Here is a 26,821-nt window from a genome sequence, read left to right on the forward strand (position 1 = left end):
CCAAACAGGTTATAAGGTAAAGCCAAAAGCTTGGATTTTGAGGAAACATCTGCCGACCAAGATTTTAAACAGTGCTCTGCAAGCTAGAATAGTGAAGCTAGACATCTTAGCACCCAGACGAATTACCTGCATGTTAGGATCAAAGCTCTGAAACTGGCCAATTCATCAGTGATGCTATATTGGATCTCCTCCGATATCAAATCAGACAGGGCATCGCACCAATAAGATGCTGCTCCCGCAACTGTAGCAATACTTGCCGCAGGTTGTCAATGTAATCCTGGATTGATGTACATCTTTTTTAAGTAAGCCTCTAGCTTCTTAAACAACTATCCACTATTGGAATAGTAGCAAGAGTAGAGATAGCTCCTAATTTAGGCACTGTACGCCAAAAGTCATGAAGTCAGCAGCAGAAAACATCTTTTTACAAAAAGGGGAAGGGGAAAGTAACCCCTGGTTTATCCCATTCTTGTGCTATAATTTCAAACATCTTGTCTGGAAGAGGAAAAACATCCTCAGACGTAGGGGGAAATCATATCTTAAGTTTAGAGGACTTCTTGGGGTTGACAGCAACCAAAGTTTTAGAGTAGTCTAACGTAGTTAGAACCTCCTTCAATAGTAATTGGAGGTAAAGTTTAAATTTACAATTAGTCTCTTCAGAAGATTATTTTTCTGCTAGAGTGTCAGTCTGAGATCTCAACTTCAGAAACTACTGGAGTATCTTCATCAGATATTTGAGAAAGGCTGACTAACGCAGATTTAGAACAGTCAGAAACCATACTAACAGCCAAATGCCTAGATATCCTCTTAAGCTTACCCGGATTAGAGAAAGCAGCAGAAACTGCAGAAGTTATCTGAGCAGCAAAATCCCCTGTGATGAAAAGAGCAGAGTAACCAAGCCTGGCTTTCTACAAAGGGGTAGCAAAACTGGTAAAAGCCACCACTACTTCTACTCAAAAGATTGACGCGGACACAGCTAGACCCCCAATTCTTGCTTGCAGGGAAACTACCCATAAAAAGATTATCTTCAGACACCAACTTCGCACAACCTCCATTGACAGAGGCAAAGAAAATGAATCGGGATTATGGGTAAGGGAAATTACACTTAACAGCTTTGCTGGGGTGCTCTTTGCCTCCTCCTGCTGGCCAGGAGTTGAATACCCCACTAGTAATTGGAATGACGTGGAGTGTCATAGGAAACAAAGCTCTTTATTCAAATATATGCAATGTAAGTCAGATTAACTGATAAAGGCTGGCTTTAATACAAAAAGGTTTACAATGAAAGAGCTAGAAAACCACTATCAAGTCATTGCATAACATTTAAAGGAATATGAAAAGTAATCAAATTTATGATTCAAATGCATGCAAATTCATGGGACTATTCCGGTCTCCATCATCAATTATGCTTTTTGACAAAGGATACCAGGAGAGCAAAGTATATCTAGGTAGAGTCAGTAGCAGCAATACACTGCTGGCAGCTAGCTGGTGATGGTGGCTACACATGCCTTTTCGTTGGCTCACCAGGCGTGTTCAGCTAAATCCCAGTAGTTTAATTGCTGCTCTGTATATAAAAACATACATACATACACTTTGAGGATTGAAGTTTATTATGTACTTACATTCTGGGGCCGCGTTCTGAAGAAAACTCGCAATGAAAGATGATAATCACTCGCTTTGAACAAGATGGGAGGATAGGATTCTTCAGAAGATGGTCATCTACTTGCTGTTCCATGTGCAGGTTTATGGCTCCCTGCATAACAGATTGGCCATTAGGGACACGATTTGTAAAGTTATGAAATAGTGTTTTAACCTTATTTCTTGCAAGGCTAAATGCATATTTAAACAAGAACAAAGTTTGAAATTCTGTGTATGTATATACAGTTGTATGCAAAAGTTTAGGCACCCCTGACAATTTCTGTGATTTTTATTTATAAATAATTGGGTGTTTGCATCAGCAATTTCATTTTGATCTATGAAATAACTGAAGGACACCGTAATACTTCAGTAATGAAATTAGGTTTATTGGATTAACAGAAAATGTGCAATATGCAACAAAACGAAATTAGACAGGTGTGTAAATTAGGGCACCCCAACAGAAATATTGCATCAATATTTAGTAGAGCCCCCTTTAGCAGAAATAACAGCCTCTATGCTTGCTATAGCCTGTAATGATTCTGGATGAATGTATTTTGGACCATTCCTCGTTGCAAAAGATCTCCAGTTCAGTTAGGTTTGATGGTTGCCAAGCATGGACAGCCCGCTTCAAATCACCCCAGATTTTAAATATTCAGGTCTGGCAACTGGGATGGCCATTCCAGAACATTGTACTTGTTCCTCTGCATAAATGCCAGAGTAGATTTTGAGCAGTGTTTTGGGTCGTTGTCTTGTTGAAATATCCAGCCCCGGCTAACTTCAACTTTGTGACCGATTCCACAACATTATTCTCAAGTCTCTGCAGATATTGAGTGGAATCCATGCGACCCTCAACTTTAACAAGATTCCCAGTACCGGCACTGGCCACAAAGCATGATAGAACATCCACCAAATTTTACTGTGGGTAGCAAGTGTTTGTCTTGGAACGCTATGTTCTTTTGCCGCCATGCATAATGCCCCCCTTGTTATGACCAAATAACTCAATCTTTGTTTCATCAGTCCACAGCACCTTCTTCCAAAATGAATCTGGCTTGGTGGTGGTCTGTGGGCTGTTTTTGACCGTTCTCACCATCCTTTGCCTCTCCAATATTTTACTTGGCCTGCCACTTCTGGCCTTAACTGGCCTGTGGTCTTCTATTACCTCACAGTGGACACTGACAGCTTAAATCTCTACAATAGCTTTTGTAGCCTTCCCCTAAACCATAATGTTGAACAATCTTTGCTTTTAGGTCATTTGAGAGTTGTTTCGAAGCCCCCCATGTTGCCACCCTTCAGAGGAAAGTCAAAGAAAAATTTGCAAGTGGCCACCTTAAATACCTTTTCTCATGATTGGATGCCCCTGTCTATGAAGTTCAAGACTTAATAGGCTCACCAAATCAATTGTTGATTTGAATACCTGTAACTACCTAGCACTGATTAATTGGAACACAAACTGCCAAGGGTGCCCAAATTTATGCACCTGTCTAATTTTGTTTGGATGCATATTGCACATTTTCTGTTAATCCAATAAACACCATTTCACTACTGAAATATTACTGTGTTCTTCAGTTATTTGATAGATCCAAATGAAATTGCTGATCCAAACAACCATTTATAAATGAAAATCATGGAAATTGTCAGGGGTGCCTAAACTTTTGCGCATATACATATACACACACACACCCATTGGTCAATGAATACAGAATAAGGTGGTTCATTTCAGCTACTTAACCTTTACTACTAGATTGTTTTGTGGAATATTGCCAAACACTGGTACAATTAAATGGCTTGCACAGTAAAAAAAAAAAAAAAAAAAAAAATATGATTCAGGATGTATAAAGTGATAGACTAGGAAAGTTTTTAAATATTAAATACACAGGGTATGAAACAAAAAGCTTTGCCTTCATTACTTTATTTACATTTTTCATATAGGTGGCAAGAGTCCATGAGCTAGTGACATATGGGATATAACCTTCTTCTGGTAAGCATGAATCATTTTTAAGACACTCAGCTATGGAAGGCACTTTATATTATAAAGTTCTTAATGGATATTGCATATATTAGCCTTGAGTCAGGTCTGTTAATATTTCCCTTTGCAGTCAGTTTCAGAATGGAAATTATGTTTATGGGAGAATTTAGTTTTTTTTTCTCTTACCTGGGGTTCCAGTTAGCTGCTAACATGGAGTCTGTTTTTAAAATTTTTGCGGGCAATTTAGGCTTGCGATGACGCAAATGGCATCATTTTATTGAGCGAATGTTTTTGCACGACATCGCGCCTGCTGTGACGCGCGTTGCGTAATTTTTTACATAAGGTTGCGCCTGTTGTGACGCGAGTTGCGTCATTTTATTGTGTCCCCAATATGACGCAAGTTGCGTCTTCAGTGCGTCGTTAAGTCTCTCCCTCTAATGCTCGCTGCTCTCATATTAGAGAGCTATGATGCTTGCTGTTGATTTTACTTTTTATTCAAGTATTTTATTATAAGCATTTTTCCCCATTCCTGAAACTGCTATATTGAGGAAAAACAAAATTGATGCTTACCTGATAAATTTATTTCTCTTGTGGTGTATCCAGTCCACGGATTCATCCATTACTTGTGGGATATTCTCCTTCCCATCAGGAAGCTGCAAGAGGATCACCCACAGCAGAGCTGTGTATATAGCTCCTCCCCTAACTGCCACCTCCAGTCATTCGACCGAAGACAAGCAAGAGAAAGGAGAAACTATAGGGTGCAATGGTGACTGTAGTTTAAAAAAAAAAAAAAAAACCTGCCTTAAAATGACAGGGCGGGCCGTGGACTGGATACACCGCAAGAGAAAACAAAAATTTATGCTTACCTGATAAATTCCTTTCTCCTGTAGTGTAGTCAGTCCACGGGTCATCCATTACTTATGGGATACCAATACCAAAGCTAAAAGTACACGGATGACGGGAGGGACAGGCAGGCTCTTTACACGGAAGGAACCACTGCCTGAAGAACCTTTCTCCCAAAAACAGCCTCCGAAGAAGCGAAAGTGTCAAATTTGGAAAATTTGGAAAAAGTGTGAAGAGAAGACCAAGTTGCAGCCTTGCAAATCTGTTCAGAGGCCTCATTCTTAAAGGCCCAAGTGGAAGCCACAGCTCTGGTAGAATGAGCTGTAATTCTTTCGGGAGGCTGCTGTCCAGCAGTCTCATAGGCTAAACGTATTATGCTACGAAGCCAGAAGGAGAGAGAGGTAGCCGAAGCCTTTTGACCTCTCCTCTGTCCAGAATACACGACAAACAGGGAAGAAGTTTGTCGAAAATCTTTAGTTGCCTGCAAATAAAATTTCAGGGCACGGACAATGTCCAGATTGTGCAGAAGTCGTTCCTTCTTTGAGGAAGGGTTAGGACACAATGATGGAATAACAATCTCTTGATTGATATTCCTGTTAGTAACGACCTTGGGTAAGAACCCAGGTTTAGTACGCAGAACTACCTTGTCTGAATGGAAAATCAGATAAGGGGAATCACAATGTAAGGCCGATAACTCAGACTCTTCGAGCCGAGGAAATAGCCATTAAAAACGGAACTTCCCAAGATAACAGCTTGATATCAATGGAATGAAGGGGTTCAAACGGAACACCCTGTAAAACGTTAAGAACTAAGTTTAAACTCCATGGCGGAGCAACAGTTTTAAACACAGGCTTAATCCTTGCCTGTTTTTTCCTGGTAACAGGCTTCCTAGCCTGTATTAAGGTATCAATCACTGACTCAGAGAATCCACGCTTTGATAGAATCAAGCGTTCAATCTCCATGCAGTCAGCCTCAGAGAAATTAGATTTGGATGTTTGAAAGGACCCTGCACCAGAAGGTCCTGTCTCAGAGGTAGAGACCATGGTGGACAGGACGACATGTCCACTAGGTCTGCATACCAGGTCCTGCGTGGCCACACAGGCGCTATTAGAATCACCGATGCTCTCTCATGTTTGATCCTGGCAATCAATCGAGGAAGCATCGGGAAGGGTGGAAACACGTAAGCCATGTTGAAGGCCCAAGGTGCTGTCAGAGCATCTATCAGAACTGCTCCCAAGTCCCTGGACCTGGATCCGTAACAAGGAAGTTTGGCGTTCTGGCGAGACGCCATGAGATCCAGATTTGGTTTGCCCCAACGCCGAAGTATTTGGGCAAAGACCTCCGGATGAAGTTCCCACTCCCCCGGATGAAAAGTCTGGCGACTTAGAAAATCCGCTTTCCAATTCTCCACGCCTGGGATGTGGATCGCTGATAGGTGGCAAGAGTGAGACTGTGCCCAGTGAATTCTCTTTGAGACTTCCATCATCGCTAGGGAACTCCTTGTACCTCCCTGATGGTTGATGTAAGCCACAGTCGTGATAATGTCCGACTGAAACCTGATGAACCTCAGAGTTGCTAACTGAGGCCAAGCCAGAAGGGCATTGAAAACTGCTCTTAATTCCAGAATGTTTATGGGAAGGAGACTTTCCTCCTGAGTCCATGATCCCTGAGTCTTCAGGGAGTTCCAGACAGCGCCCCAACCTATCAGGCTGGCGTCTGTTACAATCGTCCAATCTGGCCTGCTGAAGGGCATCCCCTTGGACAGATGTGGCCGAGAGAGCCACCATAGAAGAGATCTTCTGGTCTCTTGATCCAGATTCAGCATAGGGGACAAATCTGAGTAATCCCCATTCCACTGACTTAGCATGCACAATTGCAGTGGTCTGAGATGCAGGCGTGCAAAGGGTACTATGTCCATTGCCGCTACCATTAAGCCGATTACCTCCATGCATTGAGCCACTGACGGGTGTGGAATGGAATGCAGGACCCGGCAAGCATTTAGAAGTTTTGTCAACCTGTCTTCTGTCAGGTAAATTTTCATTTCTACAGAATCTATAAGAGTCCCTAAAAAGGGAACTCGTGAGTGGCAATAAAGAACTCTTTTCTTCGTTCACTTTCCACCCATGTGACCTTAGAAATGCCAGTACAAACTCTGTATGAGACTTGGCAGTTTGGAAACTTGACGCTTGTATCAGAATGTCGTCTAGGTACGGAGCTACCGATATTCCTCGCGGTCTTAGTACCGCCAGAAGAGAACCCAGAACCTTTGTAAAGATTCTTGGGGCAGTAGCTAACCCGAAGGGAAGAGCTACAAACTGGTAATGCCTGTCTAGGAAGGCAAACCTTAGGTACCGGTAATGATTTTTGTGAATCGGTATGTGAAGGTAGGCATCCTTTAAATCCACTATGGTCATGTACTGACCCTTTTGGATCATGGGTAAGATTGTCCGAATAGTTTCCATTTTGAACGATGGAACTCTTAGGAATTTGTTTAGGATCTTTAAATCTAAGATTGGTCTGAAGGTTCCTTCTTTCTTTGGAACCACAAACAGATTTGAGTAAAACCCTTGTCCGTGTTCCGACCGCGGAACCGGGTGAATTACTCCCATTAGTGAAAGATCTTGTACACAGCGTAGAAACGCCTCTTTCTTTATCTGGTTTGTTGACAACCTTGAAAGATGAAATCTCCCTTTTGGAGGAGAAGCTTTGAAGTCCAGAAGATATCCCTAAGATATGATCTCTAACGCCCAGGGATCCTGGACATCTCTTGCCCAAGCCTGGGCGAAGAGAGAAAGTCTGCCCCCTACTAGATCCGTTTCCGGATTGGGGGCCCTCACTTCATGCTGTCTTAGGGGCAGCAGCAGGTTTTCTGGCCTGCTTGCTCTTGTTCCAGGTCTGGTTAGGTTTCCAGCCCTGTCTGTAGCGAGCAGCAGTTCCTTCCTGTTTTGGAGCGGAGGAAGTTGATGCTGCTCCTGCCTTGAAGTTACGAAAGGCACGAAAATTAGACTGTCTAGCCCTTGGTTTGGCTCTGTCTTGAGGCAGGGCATGGCCTTTACCTCCGGTAATGTCAGCGATAATTTCTTTCAAACCGGGCCCAAATAATGTCTGCCCTTTGAAAGGTATGTTAAGCAATTTAGATTTAGAAGTCACATCGGCTGACCAGGATTTTAGCCACAGCGCTCTGCGCGCCTGAATGGCGAATCCAGAATTCTTAGCCGTAAGCTTAGTTAGATGTACTACGGCATCAGAAATAAATGAATTAGCTAGCTTAAGGACTCTAAGCTTGTCTATAATTTCATCCAATGGAACTGAGCTAATGGTCTCTTCTCGAGACTCAAACCAGAATGCCGCCGCAGCCGTGACAGGCGCAATGCATGCAAGGGGTTGTAATATAAAACCTTGTTGAGTAAACATTTTCTTAAGGTAACCCTCTAACTTTTTATCCATTGGATCTGAAAAGGCACAGCTATCCTCACCGGGATAGTGGTATGCTTAGCCAGAGTAGAAACTGCTCCCTCCACCTTAGGGACCGTCTGCCATAAGTCCCGTGTGGTGGCGTCTATTGGAAACATTTTTCTAAATATAGGAGGGGGGGAAAAGGGTACACCGGGCCTATCCCACTCCTTGGTAATTATCTCTGTAAGCCTTTTAGGTATAGGAAAGACGTCAGTACACACCGGTACTGCATAGTATCTATCTAGCCTACATAATTTCTCTGGGATTGCAACCGTGTTACAATCATTCAGAGCCGCTAATACCTCCCCTAATACATGGAGGTTCTCAAGCTTAAATTTAAAATTTGAATTGTCTGAGTCCAGTCTATGTGGATCAGATCCATCACCCACAGAATGAAGCTCTCCGTCTTCATGTTCTGCCATTTGTGACGCAGTATTAGACATGGCTCTAACATTATCAGCGTACTCTGTTCTCACCCCAGAGTGGTCGCATTTACCTCTAAGTTCCGGCAATTTAGATAAAACTTCAGTCATAACATTAGCCATGTCTTGTAAAATGATTTGTAATGGCCGCCCTGATGTATTTGGCGCCACAATATCACGCACCTCCTGAGCGGGAGATGCAGGTACTGACACGTGAGGAGAGTTAGTCGGCATAACTTTCCCCTCGTTGTCTGGTGAAATTTTCTTGACATGTACAGATTGGCTTTTATTTAAAGTAGCATCAATGCAATTAGTACACAAATTTCTATTGGGCTCCACATTGGCCTTGAAACATGTCTGACACAGAGAAATCTCTTTGTGCAATATGTTCAAACAAACTAGCAATTAGACAAGCAAGCTTGGAAATACTTTCTTAAATAAATTTTCAAGCAATATAAAAAAACGTTACTGTCTCTTTAAGAAGCACACAAAAACTGTCACAGTTGAAATAACAATGAACCGGATTAGTTATAGAAACCAAATTTTTACAGTAAATGCATTAATTTAGCAAAGGATTGCACCCCCTAGCAAATGGATGATTAACCCCTTAATGCCAAAAAAACGGATAACAAATAAAATATATACGTTTTTATCACAGTCAAAGCACAATCTCACAGGTCTGCTGTGAGTGATTACCTCCCTCAAAACTAGTTTTGGAGACCCTTGAGCTCTGTAGAGACGTCCTGGATCATGCAGGGAGAACAAGGAAGACTTGTGACTGAATTTCTACTGCGTAGAAAAGCGCCAAAATAGGCCCCTCCCACTCATACAACAGTGGGGAAGCTCAGTAAACTGACTTTATTCAAAATAAACGACAGCCAAGTGGAAATTAATGCCCATAAAAAATGTTTTCACCAAGTACCTCAGAGCTAAAACGATTAACAAGCCAGTAAACGTTTTAAATATAAATATATGAAAAGTTATACAAAAGCCTGTTGCTAGTCGCTTTCACTGCAGAAAGGCTATAAATTATATGTATACAGTATCTTCTTAGTGCCAACATACATACATAACAGCCTGATACCAGTTGCTACTACTGCATTTAAGGCTGTACTTACATTATAACAGTATTAGCAGTATTTTCTCAGTCAATTCCATTCCTTAGAAAATAATATACTGCAACATACCTCTTTGCAGGTGAACCCTGCCCTCTGTCCCCTGTTCTGAAGTTACCTCGCTCCTCAGAATGGCCGAGAACAGTAAATGGATCTTAGTTACGTCCGCTAAGATCATACACAAAACTCAGGTAGATTCTTCTTCTAATGCTGCCTGAGAAAAAAAAACACACGCCGGTGCCGTTTAAAATAAACTTTTGATTGAAGAAATAAAAACTAAGTTTAATAACCACTGTCCTCTCACACCTCCTATCTATTAGTTAGGTGCAAGAGAATGACTGGGTATGACGTAGAGGGGAGGAGCTATATAGCAGCTCTGCTTGGGTGATCCTCTTGCACTTCCTGTTAGGGAGGAGTTAATATCCCATAAGTAATGGATGACCCGTGGACTGACTACACTTAAAAGGAGAAATAAATTTATCAGGTAAGCATAAATTTTGTTTTCTCTTGTAAGGTGTATCCAGTCCACGGATCATCCATTACTTGTGGGATACCAATACCAAAGCTATAGGACACGGATGAAGGGAGGGATAAGGCAGGCGCTTAAACGGAAGGCACCACTGCCTGTAAGACCTTTCTCCCAAAAATAGCCTCCGAAGAAGCAAAAGTATAAAATTTGTAGAATTTAGAAAAAGTATGAAGCGAAGACCAAGTCGCCACCTTACAAATCTGTTGAACAGAAGCCTCATTTTTAAAAGCCCATGTGGAAGCCACCGCTCTAGTGGAATGAGCTGTAATTCTTTCAGGAGGCTGCTAGCCAGCAGTCTCATAAGCTAAGCGGATTATACTTCTTAACCAAAAAGAAAGAAGTTGCTGAAGCCTTTTGGCCTCTTCTCTGTCCAGAGTAAACAAACAATGCTGATGTTTGACGAAAATCCTTAGTAGCTTGTAAATAAAACTTTAAAGCACGAACCACGTCAAGATTATGTAATAGACGTTCCTTCTTTGAAGGATTAGGACACAGTGACGGAACAACAATCTCCTGATTGATATTCTTATTAGATACCACCTTAGGAAGAAACCCAGGTTTGGTACAAAAAACTACCTTATCTGCATGGAAGATCAGATAAGGGGAATCACACTGTAAGGCAGATAACTCTGAAACTCTTCCAGCTGAAGAAATAGCTACCAAAAACAGAACTTTCCCAGATAAAAGCTTGATATCTATGGAATGCAGAGGTTCAAACTGAACCCCTTGAAGAACTTTAAGAACTAAATTTAAACTCCATGGCGGAGCAAAAGGTTTAAACACAGGCTTGATTCTAACTAAAGCCTGACAAAACGCCTGAATGTCTGGAACATCCGCCTGATGCTTGTGCAAAAGGACAGAGCAGAAATTTGTCCCTTTAAGGAACAAGCCAATAATCCCTTTTCCAATCCTTCTTGGAGAAAATATAGTATCCTAGGAATCCTGACCTTACTCCATGAGTAGCCCTTGGATTCACACCAATGAAGATATTTACACCATATCTTATGATAGATTTTCCTGGTGACAGGCTTTCGAGCCTGAATTAAGGTATCAATGACCGACTCGGAGAAACCACGTTTTGATAAAATCAAGCATTCAATCTCCAAGCAGTCAGCCGCAGAGAAATTAGATTTGGATGGTTGAAAGGACCCTGAAGTAGAAGGTCCTGCCTCAGCGGCAGAGTCCATGGTGGAAGGGATGACATGTCCACCAGATCTGCATACCAAGTCCTGCGTGGCCACGCAGGTGCTATCAAAATCACTGAAGCTCTCTCCTGCTTGATCTTGGCAATCAGACGAGGGAGCAGAGGAAACGGCGGAAACACATAAGCCAGGTTGAAGGACCAAGGCGCTGCTAGAGCATCTATCAGCGCTGCCTTGGGATCCCTAGACCTGGATCCGTAACAAGGAAGCTTGGCGTTCTGACGAGACGCCATGAGATCCAGTTCTGGTGTGCCCCAAAGTTGAATCAACTGTGCAAACACCTCCGGATGGAGTTCCCACTCACCCGGATGAAAAGTCTGTCGACTTAGAAAATCTGCCTCCCAGTTCTCTACTCCTGGGATATGGATAGCTGATAGATGGCAAGAGTGAACCTCTGCCCATAGGATTATTTTTGAAACCTCCAACATTGCTAGGGAATTCCTTGTTCCCCCTTGATGGTTAAAGTAGGCTACAGTCGTGATATTGTCCGACTGAAATCTGATGAACCTGACCGCAGCAAGCTAAGGCCAACCCTGAAGAGCATTGAATATCGCTCTTAGTTCCAGGATGTTTATCGGAAGGAGTGCCTCCTCCTGAGTCCACGAGCCCTGAGCCTTCAGGGAGTTCCAGACTGCACCCCAGCCCAGAAGGCTGGCATCTGTCGTTACTATTGTCCAATCTGGCCTGCGGAAGGTCATACCCTTGGACAGATGGACCCGAGAGCCACCAGAGAAGAGAATCCCTGGTCTCTTGATCCAGATTTAGTAGAGGGGACAAATCTGTGTAATCCCCATTCCACTGACTGAGCATGCAGAGTTGCAGCGGTCTGAGATGTAGGCGGGCAAACGGCACTATGTCCATTGCCGCTACCATTAAGCCGATCACTTCCATACACTGAGCCACTGAAGGGCGAGAAGTAGAATAAAGAACACGGCAGGAATTTAGAAGTTTTGACAACCTGGCCTCTGTCAGGTAAATCTTAATTTCTACAGAATCTCAGTTCCTAGGAAGGAAACTCTTGTGAGAGGGGATAGAGAACTCTTTTCTTCGTTCACTTTCCACCCATGAGACCTCAGGAATGCCAGCACAATGTCCGTATGGGACCTGGCGATTTGAAAATTTGACGCCTGTATCAGAATGTCGTCTAGGTAAGGGGCTATTCCTTAAAGATAAAGATTCGTAAAGATTCTTGGTGCCGTAGCTAAACCAAAGGGAAGAGCCACAAACTGTTAATGCCTGTCTAGGAAGGCGAACCTGAGAAACTGATGATCTGTGTATCGGAATGTGCAGATAAGCATCCTTTAAGTCCACGGTAGTCATATTGACCCTCCTGGATCATAGGTAGGATGGTTCGAATAGTCTCCATCTTGAAGGATGGGACCCTGAGAAATTTGTTTAGGAGCTTGAGATCTAAGATTGGTCTGAAGGTTCCCTCTTTCTTGGGAACTACAAACAGATTTGAATAGAAGCCTTGCCCCTGTTCCTCCTTTGGAACTGGGTGGATCACTCCCATAACTAGGAGGTCTTGAACACAATGTAAGAATGCCTCTCTCTTTATCTGGTTTGCAGATAATTGTGAGATGAAATCTCCCTTTTGGGGAAGAAGCTTTGAAGTCCAGAAGATATCCCTGGGACACAATTTCCAACGCCCAGGGATCCTGGACATCTCTTGCCCAAGCCTGGGCGAAAAGAGAAAGTCTGCCCCCTACTAGATCCGTTTCCGGATCGGGGGCTGATCCTTCATGCTGTCTTAGAGGCAGCAGCAGGTTTTTTGGCCTGCTTTCCTTTGTTCCGAGCCTGGTTAGGTCTCCAGACCGGCTTGGACTGGGCAAACTTTCCCTCTATTTTTGTATTAGAGGAAGTTGAAGCTGCGCCACTCTAATTTTCGTTCCTTTCGAAATTTCAAGTCTGTTTGGTCCTTAATTTGTTGGACCTATCCTGAGGAAGGGCGTGACCTTTTCCTCCAGTAATATCAGAAATGATCTCCTTCAGTCCAGGCCCGAATAGGGTCTGCCCCTTGAAGGGAATGTTGAGAAGCTTAGACTTTGAAGTAACGTCAGCTGACCAGGATTTAAGCCATAGCGCCCTACGCGCCTGAATAGCAAAACCTGAGCTTTTAGCCGTTAGCTTGGTTAAACGAACAACGGCGTCAGAAACAAATGAATTGGCTAGCTTAAGAGCTTTAAGCTTGTCAAGGATATCGTCCAATGGGGTTTCTACCTGTAGAGCCTCTTCTAGAGACTCAAACCAGAAGGCCGCAGCAGCAGTGACAGGAGCAATGCATGCAAGGGGCTGGAGAATAAAACCTTGTTGAATAAAAATTTTCTTAAGGTAACCCTCTAACTTTTTATCCATTGGATCTAGAAAAGCACAACTGTCCTCGACAGGGATAGTTGTACGCTTCGCTAGGGTAGAGACTGCTCCCTCCACCTTAGGGACTGTTTGCCACAAGTCCAGTGTAGCGGCATCTATAGGAAACATCTTTTTAAAAACAGGAGGGGGAGCGAACGGTACACCTGGTCTATCCCATTCCTTAGTTATAATTTCTGAAAGCCTCTTAGGTATTGGCAAAAACATCAGTGTAAACAGGCACTGCATAGTATTTATCCAATTTACACAATTTATCTGGGACTACAATGGAGTCACAGTCATCCAGAGTTGTTAAAGCCTCCCTGAGCAACATGCAGAGGTGTTCAAGCTTAAATTTAAATGTAGACATATCAGAATCCGGTTGAAGTGTCTTCCCTGAGTCAGAAAAATCACCCACAGATAGAAGCTCTCCTCCTTTGGCTTCTGCACATTGTGAGGGTATATCAGACATAGCTACTCAAGCGTGAGAGCTCTGTATTTGTTCTAGCCCCAGAGCCGTCTCGTTTTCCTTGTAACCCTGGCAGTTTGAACAATACTTCTGTAAGGGTATGATTCATAACTGCCGCCCTGTCTTGTAAAGTATAAGCAATGGGCGCGCTAGATGTACTTGGCGTCCCTTGAGCGGGAGTTATAGGCTCTGACACGCAGGGAGAGTTAGTCGGCATAACTTCCCCCCTTGTCAATTTCCTCTGGTGATAAATCTTTTAAAGCCAGAATATGGTCTTTATAACTTATAGTAAGATCAGTACATTTGGTACACATTCTAAGAGGGGGTTCCACAATGGCTTCTAAACATAATGAACAAGGAGTTTCCTCTATGTCAGACATGTATAAACAGACTAGCAATGAGACCAGCAAGCTTGGAAAACATTTTAATGTGAAAAAGCAGAATATAAAAAAACGGTACTGTGCCTTTAAGGGAAAAAAAAAACACAAAAACAGTGAAAAAAAGCAGTTAACTTTATGAAATTTTTACAGTGTGTATATAACAGACTAAAATAGCATTGCACCCACTTGCAAATGCATGATTAACCCCCTCAGGCTCAAAAACGAAGCAAAAAAAAACGGTAAAACCGTTATAACAGTCACAAGCAAACTGCCACAGCTCTACTGTGGCTTCTACCTTCCCATAAAACAACTTTTGTAGTCACAAAAACCCCTTACAGAGGTCTAATATGTCAGGGGACTCCTTCAGGGAAGCTGGATGTCTCAAAATGTAAAAACTGCGCAATTAGAGCACGAAAATAGGCCCCTCCCACCATGCACTCAAAGTGAAAGGGCCTTAAATAACTACTCCTAGGAGAAATCTAGTCAGCCATGTGGAAAACTAGGCCCTAAATAAAGATTTATCACCCTCAGTAAAAAAAAAAAAAAAAAAAAGGTTCTTTATATATATGCAAACGTTTTACATACTAAGCCATAATAGCAAGTAATATGAATATTACCCTTTACTGCAAGCATGATGCCAGTCGTTTATTAAATCACTGCAATCAGGCTTACCTTAAATATATCAGGCACTGTCAGCATTTTCTAGTTCTTATCTCTCTAGAAAAAAAAATATACTGAACATACCTCAGGGCAGTTAATTCTGCAGGCCGTTCCCCCAGCTGAAGTTTCCCCATACTCTTCAGTTATGTGTGAGAACAACAGTGGACCTTAGTTACAACCTGCTAAGATCATCAAAAACCTCAGGCAAAAAGTCTTCTTCTAATTTCTGCCTGAGGTAAAAAACAGTACAACGCAGGTACCGTTTAAAAATAAACTTTTGATTGAAGATAAACTACACTACTTCACCACATCTCTCTTGATACTTCCCTTGTCGAGAGCTGCAAGAGAATGACTGGAGGTGGCAGTTAGGGGAGGAGCTATATATAGACAGCTCTGCTGTGGGTGATCCTCTTGCAGCTTCCTGTTGGGAAGGAGAATATCCCACAAGTAATGGATGAATCCGTGGACTGGATACACCTTACAAGAGAAAACTTTCTTTTCACAGCTAGAGCAGCTTCCCCTACCTAGAGATAGTCTATTCACACGTCAGCAATGACTAATCCTGCTTCCTCCAATCACAGCTTACCCCCCAGGGTAGTCATTGCCTGAGGCCATGCTATGATTGGAGGAAGCCGGATTAGTCATTGCCGACGTGTGAATAGAGGATCTCTATGTGGGGGAAGCTGCTCTAGCTGTGAAAAGAAAAAAAGGTAATTTTTTTAAGAAAATGGCTGCTTTGTAAACTGATGAATGAAAGTGCACCTGTTTAATAGTATTTTTAAAAACGGGCTTTCATTCACCAAAGTTTGTTTTGTCTAGCTTTGCAGTAGTGACTTAAAATTTTAGTGTGCCGTTTAAAAAAACGGATTTATGCCATTTTTCTATGTTATGAGAAGCAATTTAATAAGTTAATTTTCAAGCACTTTATTTTTTCCCCAGTTTACTTTTAATGTTTAAAATTTTAATAAGTGTGTTCAGTTTATACCAGATGTGTAGAAATTGTGTTGCTTTTACAAAAAAAATAAAAAAAAATAATTTATGCTTACCTGATAAATTTCTCTCTTGTGGTGTACCCAGTCCACAGGTTCATCCATTACTTGTGGGATATTCTCCATACCAACAGGAAGCTGCAAGAGGACACCCACAGCAGAGCTTTCTATATAGCTCCTCCTTTAACTGCCACCCCCAGTCATTCGACCGAAGACAAGCAAGAGAAAGGAGAAACTATAGGGTGCAGTGGTGACACTAGTGTAAAAATAAAAAACACCTGCCTTAAAATGAACAGGGCGGGCCGTGGTCTGGATACACCACAAGAGAAAGAAATTTATCAGGTAAGCATACATTTTGTTTTCTCCTTGTAAGGTGTATCCAGTCCACGGGTTCATCCATTACTTGTGGGATACCAATACCAAAGCTTTAGAACACGGATGAAGGGAGGGACAAGGCAGGCACTTAAGGCACCACTGCCTGCAAGACCTGAATCCAAAACATAGCCTCCGAGGAAGCAAAAGTATCAAATTTGTAGAATTTAGAAAAAAAGTATGAAGCGAAGACCAAGTCGCCGCCTTACAAATCTGTTCAACAGAGGCCTCATGTTTAAAAGCCCATGTGGAAGCTACCGCTCTAGTAGAAGGAGCTGTAATTCTTTGAGGAGGCTGCTGGCCAGCAGTCTCATAAGCTAAACGGATTATGCTTCTCAGCCAAAAAGAAAGAAGTTGCCGAAGCCTTTTGGCCTCTCCTCTTTCCAGAGTAGACGACAAAATGCAGATGTTTGACCGAAAATCCTTAGTAGCTTGCAAATAAAACTTTAAAGCACGAACCACGTCAAGATTGTGTAACAGACATTCCTTCTTTGAAGGATTAGGACACAGTGACGGAACAACAATTTCCTGATTGATATTCCTATTAGATACTACCTTAGGAAGAAACCCAGGTTTGGTACGCAAAACTACCTTATTTGCATGGAAGATCAGATAAGGGGAATCACACTGCAAGGCAGATAACTCGGAAACTCTTCGAGCCGAAGAGATAGCTACTAAAAATAGAACTTTCCAAGATAAAAGCTTGATATCTATGGAATGCAAGGGTTCAAAACGGAAGCCCTTGAAGAACTTTAAGAACTAAATTTAAACTCCATGGAGGAGCAACAGGTTTAAACAGGCCTGATTCTAACCAAAGCCTGACAAAACGCCTGAACGTCTGGAACATCAGCCAGGCGCTTGTGCAAAAGAATAGACAGAGCAGAAATCTGTCCCTTTAAGGAACAAGCCAATAATCCCTTTTCCAATCCTTCTTGGAGAAAATATAGTATCTTAGGAATCCTAACCTTACTCCACGAGTAACCCTTTGATTCACACCAATGAACATATTTACAACCATATCTTATGATAGATTTTCCTGGTGACAGGCTTTCGAGCCTGAATGAAGGTATCAATGACCGACTCTGAGAAACCACGTTTTTGATAAAATCAAGCGTTCAATTTCCAAGCAGTCAGACGCAGAGAAATTAGATTTGGATGTTTGAATGGACCTTGGAGTAGAAGGTCCTGCGTCAGCGTCCATGGTGGAGAGGATGACATGTCCACCAGATCCGCATACCAAGTCCTGCGTGGCCACGCAGGCGCTATCAAAATCACTGAAGCTCTCTCCTGCTTGATCTTGGCAATCAGACGTGGGAGGAGAGGAAACGGTGGAAACACATAAGCCAGGTTGAAAGACCAGGGCACTGCTAGAGCATCTAACAGCTCTGCCTGGGGATCACTTGACCTGGACCCGTAACAAGGAAGCTTGGCGTTCTGACGAGACGCCATCAGATCCAGTTCTGGTTTGCCCCAAAGTTGAATCAGCTGGGCAAATACCTCCGGATGGAGCTCCCATTCCCCCGGGATGAAAAGTCACCGACTTAGAAAATCCGCCTCCCAGTTCTCTACTCCTGGGATAATGGATAGCTGAGAGATGGCAAGAGTGAACCTCTGGCCCATAGAATTAGTCTTGGAAACCTCCATCATTGCCAGGGGACTCCCTTGTTCCCCCCTGATGGTTGATATAGGCTACAGTCGTGATATTGTCCGACTGAAATCTGATTAACTTGGCCGCAGCTAGTTGAGGCCAAGCCTGAAGAGCATTGAATATCGCTCTGAGTAATAAGAGTATTACCCTGTTTTGTAAGCATGATCCCAGTCGCTGTTAAATTACTGCATCAGGCTTACCTCAAATACACAAGGCTCTGTCAGCATTTTCTAGATCTTATCTCTAGAAATAGATATACTGAACATACCTCAAAGCAGGTAATCTGCAGACCGTTCCCCCAACTGAAGTTGTCCATACTCTTCAATTATGTGTGAGAACAGCAATGGACCTTAGTTACAAACCGCTAAGATCATCAACCTCCAGGCAGAACTCTTAATTTCTGCCTGAGAGTAAAACAGTACAACGCCGGTACCTCGTTTAAAAATAACAAACTTTTGATTGAAGGTAAAACCTACACTAAGTCACTACATATCTCTTGATACTTCCTATCTTGTCAAGAGCTGCAAGAGAATGACTGGGGGTGGCAGTTAGGGGGGAGGAGCTATATAGACAGCTCTGCTGTGGGTGTCCTCTTGCAGCTTCCTGTTGGGAAGGAGAATATCCCACAAGCAATGGATGAACCCGTGGGACTGGATACACCTTACAAGAGAAACAAACTTTAAAAATGTACAGAATATCAACCCGTGTATCGGCCTGAAAGGCGGCAAATAATCGTTATCGTATTGGCCCTGAAAAAGCGATATCGGTCTATCCCTAGTTTAAACGTTATAAAGTATAGCAATATAACCATGTTGGTTTTGCAAAGCTGGGGAATAAAAGGCGTTCTATGTGTTTTTAAACACATTTTTGTGTAGGAGACTGTACCTTTAATATACTTTAACATCTAAAACTCCTAAATCTCTACCCATTTTGAAGACCCCGCAGGCCACCTTTATCTCAGTCCATTTCCGAATAGAGTCACAGCTAATTAAGGTGTACCATAGAGAGAACAATGTGTTCACTTCTGTGGAGTTACAAATGAGACCGCTCCGATTGGCTAAAATGCAAGTTTTAAACTGCCCCTGACAAAGGAGGGGCATTCAGCAGAGGCTTAGATAAGAAAATTTATGCTTACCGGATAAATGTATTTCTTTGACACAGTGAGTCCACGGATCATCTTAATTACTAATGGGATATTCACCTCCTTGTCAGCAGGAGGCGGCAAAGAGCACCAAAGCAGAGCTGTTAAATAACTCCTCCCTTCCCTCCCACTCCAGTCATTCGACCGAAGTTAGGAAGAGAAAGGAAAAGCCAAGGTGCAGAGGTGTCTGAAGTTTATAATAACCAACAACCTGTCTACAAAAACAGGGCCGGCCGTGGACTCATCGTGTCAAAAAAATAAAAAAGAAAAGAAAATTTATGCTTACCTGATAAATTTAAGACACGATGAGTCCACGGATCATCTTAATTACTAATGGGATTCAATACCCAAGCTAGAGTACACAGATGATACGGGAGGGACAAGACAGGGAACCTAAAACGGAAGGCACCACTGCTTGAAGAACCTCTCTCCCAAAAAGCGGCCTCATCCGAAGCATCCTATCACTAACGTAGGCAAAGAGAATGACTGGGGTGGGAGGGAAGGGAGGAGCTATTAACAGCTCTGCTGTGGTGCTCTTTGCCTCCTGCTGACCAGAGGTGAATATCCCATTAGTAATTAAGATGATCGCGTGGACTCATCGTGTCTTAAAAAGAAATAATTTAATCAGAAGGGTAAAAAGTATATCAATAAAATTATGTAAAACTGGGGAAATGGGTAATAAAGGGGATTATCTATCTTTAAACAACAATTTTGAAGTAGACTGTCCCTCAGAAAACTTGGGTTCTTGATTAGCCGTTAGCTTGTCTAGAATACAAACAATTTTATGAACACAGTTGCTACAAATAAAATATCTTAAGTAAAACTAAACCTTTATATGCCCCCATCGTACTCATAAGGATACCCTGCAGTCAATTATCACAAATCGCTCAATGGCATGATCAAATCTCCCTTTTAATAATAAAATCATCTGGAAAAAAAGCATTACATTCAATTTGTATAAAAATGTACTTTATAACAAAAGTTCTTACTAAGTTTTCATTACAGGGAATGTCGACTTTGTTTTAGCTAAGACATCTATGCAGTGGTACTTTGACATTTTGCCAAAGTGTTCGGCCATTTAAAAATACTACAGCATGCCACAGGGATTGAGTGCTTTTCAAAGTGTATCCACAACATGTTAAAAATAACAAAAAACAAAAAAAACCCCAAAACCCACTATCCTAAAGATGTTTTTAAAAGAGTAAATGCAGTATTTGTAATTTTTACATTGTTGTGCAAATAGCACTTCAGGGATACACATCCACTGTTAAAGGGACAGTTAACACCTTGCTAAAGAACATGTCAGCCAAGTCTTAATGTCTTTAAAAAAAAATAAAGTTTAATGTTGTATAATCAATAGCCAAACCCCCACCATCATTTGCCTTATTTGGAGGAGCAAAACTGGGCTTTAGTTTGGCAGACAAAATGATTTTCCCAATAATAAAGTTAGTATAGAGTGCATTGCTTAGCAGTTATCTCAAAGCCAATAAAGGAAACATAGCAGAGTTAGCCTTAAAGGGACAGTCTAGTATAAATTAAACTTTCATTATTTAGATAAGACTTCATTTAGTAATCAACTCTCCAATTTACTTTTGTCATCAAATTTGCTTTTTTCTCTTGGTATTCTTAGTTTAAACTAAACATAGGTAGGCTCATATGCTAATTATCTAAGCCTTTGAGGGCTGCATTCTTATCACAGGCTTTTAAATCTCTTTTCAACACACAGACAAAGTACATGTGGGCCATATAGAAAAGACTGTTCAGGCACAGGGGGGTTATTTAAGACTTAGCACAAAAAAATGCTAAATTTAAAACAATAGATAATAAACGGTCAGTCATGTGGATCAGGGGGCTGGAAGAAGGTTACTAGATACAAGGTAATCACAGAAGTAAAAAGTGTATTAATATAACTGTTGGTTGTGCAAAAACTGGGGAATGGGTAATAAAGGGATTATCGTATCTTTTAAAACAATAACAATTCTATGTAGACTGTCCCTTTAAGAAAATCAGCAAGGTGCAGTCAAAGTTTCTAGGAATCAGAAATGCTCAATTTGCAGAGCTGAATTTATAATAAAACATGCAAGAAAGGTGTTGATGCACCACAAGACAGATAAGGTTTTGGCCTTACCAATTCTGGAGTGATGTAATTTCAAGTCCTGGTTGTCTGCCGCTCACAGTAGGAAATAGGAAGGGCCTAATGAACCAAGACAAATATTGTTGAGACAGACAGATACAGTTTTACAGTTGCTCAAAGCAATTTAGAGTCAGACTCTACTTTAATAGGTTTAGAGAGAAATTAGCAACAAGTTATAGCACTTCCATACTATCTTATGATCAGTAACTTGCAAAATAGCAACTGTATATTCTATTCCTTATACAACATGTAATGTAAGCATACCATGCTTAGAATTAAAGCAGATGATATCATAGTATTTGCCTTGCGTAAAAAACAAAAATTATGCTTACCTGATAAATGTATTTTCTTGACACAGTGAGTTCACAGAAGCATCAATTACTGTTGAAAATATCACTCCTGGCCAGCAGGAGGCGGCAAAGAGCACCACAGCAGAGCTGTTAAGTATCACTTCCCTTCCCACAACCCCCAGTCATTCGACCGAAGGAAAAACATAATTAATGTAAGAACTTACCTGATAAATTCATTTCTCTTGTGGTGTATCCAGTTCACGGATCATCCATTACTTGTGGGATACCAATACCAAAGCTAAAGTACAACGGATGAAGGGAGGGACAAGGCAGGAACTTAAACGGAAGGTACCACTGCCTGTAAAGACCTTTCTCCCAAAAATAGCCTCCGAAGAAGCAAAAGTATCAAATTTGTAGAATTTTGAAAAGGTATGAAGCGAAGACCAAGTCGCCGCCTTGCAAATCTGTTCAACAGAAGCCTCATTTTTAAAGGCCCAAGTGGAAGCCAACAGCTCTAGTAGAATGAGCTGTAATCCTTTCAGGAGGCTGCTGTCCAGCAAACTCATAGGCTAAGCGGATTATACTTCGTAGCCAAAAAGAAAGGAGGTTGCCGAAGCCTTTTGACCTCTCCTCTGTCCAGAGTAGATAAACAAAGCAGAGGTTTGACGAAATCTTTAGTAACTTGTTATGTAAAACTTTAAAAGCACGATCACTCCAGAATTGTTGTAAGAGGGACGTTCCTTCTTTGAAGGATTAGGACACAAGGATGGAGACAACAATCTCTTGATTGATATTCTTGTTAGATACCACCTTAGGTATAAACCCAGATTTGGTACGTAGGGACTACCTATATCTGTATGGAAAATCAGATAAGAGAATCAACATTGTAAGGCAGATAACAGACTCTGCGAGCCGAGGAAATAGCTACCAAAAAAAGAACTTTCCAAGATAAAAGTTTGATATCTATGGAATGAAGGAGGTTCAAACGAACGCCTTGAAGAACCTTAAAGAACCAAATTTAAGCTCCATGGCGGAGCAACAGGTTTAAACACAGGCTTGATTCTATCTAAAGCTGAACGTCTGGAACATCTGCCAGACGACTTGTGCAAAAGAATAGACAGAGCAGAAATCTGTCCCCTTTAAGGAACTAGCTGACAATCCTTTTTCCAAACCTTCTTGAGAAAGGATAATATCCTGGGGAATCCTGACCTTACTCCATGAGTAAACCCTTGGATTCACACCAATAAAGAAATTTACCCATATCTTATGGTAGATTTCCTGGTTTACAGGCTTTCGTCCTGTATTAAGGTATCAATGACTGACTCGGCAGAAACCCACGCTTTGATAAAATCAAGCGTTCAACTCTCCATGCAGTCAGTCTCAGAGAAATTAGATTTGGATGGTGGGAAAGGGACCCTGAAGTAGAAGGTCCTGTCTCAGAGGCAGAGTCCATGGTGGAAAGGATGACAATGTCCACAAGATCTGCATACCAGTCCGGCGTGGCCAAGCAGGCGCTATCATAATCACAGATGCTCTCTCCTCTTGATCTTGGCAATCAGTCAAGGGAGCAGGAGGAAACGGTGGAAACACATAAGCCAGGTTGAAGACCAGGGCACTGCTAAAGCATCTTATCAGCGTCGCCTTGGGGATCCCTGGACCCGTAACAAGGAAGCTTGGCGTTTCTGGCAGAGACGTCATGAGATCCAGTTCTGGTTTGCCCCAACGTTGAATCAACTGTGCAAACACCTCCGGATGGAGTTCCACTCCCCGGATGAAAAGTCTGACGACTTAGAAAATCCGCCTCCCAGTATTCTCTAACCTGGGATAAGGATAGCTGATAGGTGGCAAGAGTGAATCTCTGCCCAGCGAATTACCTTTGAGGACTTCTAAATATCGCTAGGGAACTCCTTGTTCCCTCCTGATGGTTGATGTAAGCCACAGTCGTGATGTTGTCCGACTGAAATCTGATGAACCTCATTTCGCTAGCTGAGTGCCAAGCCTGAAGAGCATTGAATATCGCTCTCAGTTCCAGAACATTTATTGGATGGAGTGTCTCCTCCTGTGTCCACGATCCCTGAGCCTTCAGGGAGTTCCAGACTGCAACCCCAACCTAGAAGGCTGGCATCTGTTACAATTGCCCAATCTGGCCTGCGAAAGGTCATACCTTTGGACAGATGGACCCGAGATAGCCACCAGAGAAGAGAATCCCTGGTCTCTTGATCCGATTTAGTGGAGGGGGACAAATCTGTAATCCCCGTTCCACTGACTGAGCATGCATAGTTGCAGCGGTCTGAGATGTAAGCGTGCAAACGGCACTATGTCCATTGCCGCTACCATAAGCCGATTACTTCCATACACTGAGCCACCGAAGGGCACGGAATGGAGAACACGGCAGGAATCTCTTGTGAGTGGGGATAGAGAACTCTTTTCCTCGTTCACTTTCCACCCATAGCGATCTCAGAAATGCCAGTACTACGTCCGTATGAGACTTGGCAATTTGGAAGTTTGACGCCTGTATCAGGATGTCGTCTAAAGAAGGGGCTACTGCTATGCCCCGCGCCTTAGGACCGCCAGAAGCGACCCTAGAACCTTCGTAAAGATTCTTGGGGCTGTAGCTAATCCAAAAGGGAAGAGCTACAACTGGTAATGCCTGTCTTGAAAGGCAAACCTGAGAAACCGATGATCTTTGTGTATCCACTGTAGTCATATATTGACCCTCCTGGATCATATGTAGGATGGTACGAATAGTTTCCATCTTGAATGAATTGTGAAAGGTGAAATCTCCCTTTTGGAGGGGAAGCTTTGAAGTCCAGAAGATATCCCTGGAATATAATTTCCAACGCCCAGGGATCCTGAACATCTCTTGCCCACGCCTGGGCGAAGAGTGAAAGTCTGCCCCCTACTAGATCCGTTACCGGATAGGGGGCCGTTCCTTCATGCTGTCTTAGAGGCAGCAGCAGGCTTTTTTGACCTGCTTACCTTTGTTCCAGGTCTGGTTTGGCCTCCAGACCGTCTTGGACTGAGCAAAAGTTCCCTCTTATTTTGCATTAGAGGAAGTTGATGCCGCACCTGCCTTGAAGTTTCGAAAGGCACGAAAATTAGACTGTTTGGCCCCTGTGATTTGGACCTGTCCTGAGTAAGGGCATGACCTTTTCCTCCAGTGATATCAGCAATATCTCTTCAAACCAGGCCCGAATAGGGTCTGCCCCTTGAAGGGAATGTTAAGCAGCTTAGATTTTGAAGTAACGTCAGCTGACCACTGATTTAAGCCATTAGCGTCCTGCGCGCCTGTATAGCAAAACCGAATTCTTAGCGTTAGTTTAGTCAAATGAACAATGGCATCAGAAACAAAAGAATTGGCTAGCTTTAAGTGCTCTAAGTTTGCCAAGTATGTCATCCAAATGGAGTCCGCTACCTGTAAAGCCTCTTCCAGAGACTCAAACCAGAACGCTGCAGCTGACAGTGACAGGAGCAATGCATGCAAGGGTCTGTAGGATAAAAACCTTGTTGAATAAACATTTTCTTAAGGTAACCTAATTTTTTATCCATTGGATCTGAAAAAAGCACAACTATCCTCGACAGGGATAGTAGTACGCTTTGCTAGAGTAGAAACTGCTCCCTCCACCTTAGGAACTGTCCCGCCATAAGTCCCGTGTGGTGGCGTCTATTGGAAACATTTTTCTAAAAATAGGAGGAGGGAGGAGAGAAAGGCACACCTGGTCTATCCCATCCTTAGTAATAATTTCTGTAAACCTTTTAGGTATTGGAAAAACGGTACACACCGGCACTGCATAGTATTTATCCAGTCCTACACAATTTCTCTGGCACTGGCAATTGTATCACAGTCATTCAGAGCAGCTAAAACCTCCCTGAGCAATACACGGAGGTGTTCAAGCTTAAATTTAAAGGTAGAAATATCAGAATCAGGTATCTTTCCTGAGTCAGAAATACTCACCACTGACTGAAGCTCTCCTTCTGCATATTGTGAGGCAGTATCAGACATGGTTCTTAAAGAGTCAGTATGCTCTGCATTTCTTCTAACCCCAGAGCTATCTTGCTTACCTCTAAATTCAGGTAGTCTGGCTAATACCACGCTGACAGTGTATTATCCATGACTGCCGCCATGTCCTTGTAAAGTAAACACTATGGGCACCCTAGATGTACTTGGCGCCATTTGAGCGCGAGTCCCTTGAGCGGGAGTCAAAGGATCTGACAACGTGGTGAGAGATAGTCGGCATAACTTCCCCTCGTCAGATTCCTCTGGTGATAAATTTTTTTAAAGACAGAATATGATCTTTATTGCTTAAAGTAAAATCAGTACATTTGGTACACATTCTAAGAGGGGGGTTCCACCATGGCTTTTAAACCATAATGAACAAGGAGTTTCCTCTATGTCAGACATGTTTGTACATATTAGCAATGAGACTAGCAAGTTTGGAAAACACTTTAAATCAAGTTAACAAGCAAATATAAAAAACGGTACTGTGCCTTTAAGAGAAGCAAATTGTCAAAATTTGAAAAACAGTGAAAAAAGGCAGTAAATCAAACGAAATTTTTACAGTGTATGTAATAGCGAACAGAGCATTGCACCCACTTGCAAATGGATGATTAACCCCTTAGTTCAAAAAACGGATAAAAAAAAACGATAGACGTTTTTTAACAGTCACAACAAACTGCCACAGCTCTGCTGTGGCCCTACCTTCCCCAATAAACGATTTTGGGCCCTTTAGAGATGTCCTGTAGCATTCAGGGGACTTCTGAGGAAAACTGGATGTCTCAGTCTGTAATTTTAACGGCGCAAAAAAGCGCTAAAATAGGCCCCTCCCACTCATGCTACAACAGTGGAAAGCCTCAGGAAACTGTTGCTAGGCAAAAATAAAGCCAGCCATGTGGAAAAAACTAGGCCCCAATAAAGTTTTATCACCAAAGCATATATAAAAACGATTAAACATGCCAGAAAACATTTTATATTGCATTTTTATAAGGGTATTACCCCTGAGAGTAAGCATGATACCAGTCGCTATTAAATCACTGTATTCAGGCTTAACTTACATTAATCCGGTATCAGCAGCATTTTCTAGCATTTCCAATTCTAGAAAAAAATTGTAACTGCACATACCTCAGAGTAAACTGCACGCCATTCTGTCTCTCCGCTGAAGTTACCTCTCTCCTCAGACATATGTGAGAACAGCAATGGATCTTAGTTACAACCTGCTAAGATCAT

The 26,821-nt window shown here is 42.3% G+C and overlaps 1 protein-coding gene across 1 annotated transcript in view; it reads right to left on the bottom strand.

Moving 5' to 3' along the window:
• Nucleotides 1-26,821, bottom strand: part of CDC25A (cell division cycle 25A) — a 174,589-nt gene that overhangs the window by 13,422 nt on the left and 134,346 nt on the right. Inside the window, 4 exon segments of the mRNA XM_053713687.1 lie at nt 1,617-1,747; nt 20,003-20,101; nt 21,302-21,319; nt 21,322-21,365. Coding sequence (XP_053569662.1) covers nt 1,617-1,747; nt 20,003-20,101; nt 21,302-21,319; nt 21,322-21,365 — 292 coding nt within the window.

The sequence above is a fragment of the Bombina bombina genome, chromosome 5 (assembly GCF_027579735.1).
Source record: "Bombina bombina isolate aBomBom1 chromosome 5, aBomBom1.pri, whole genome shotgun sequence".
NCBI lineage: Eukaryota > Metazoa > Chordata > Amphibia > Anura > Bombinatoridae > Bombina > Bombina bombina.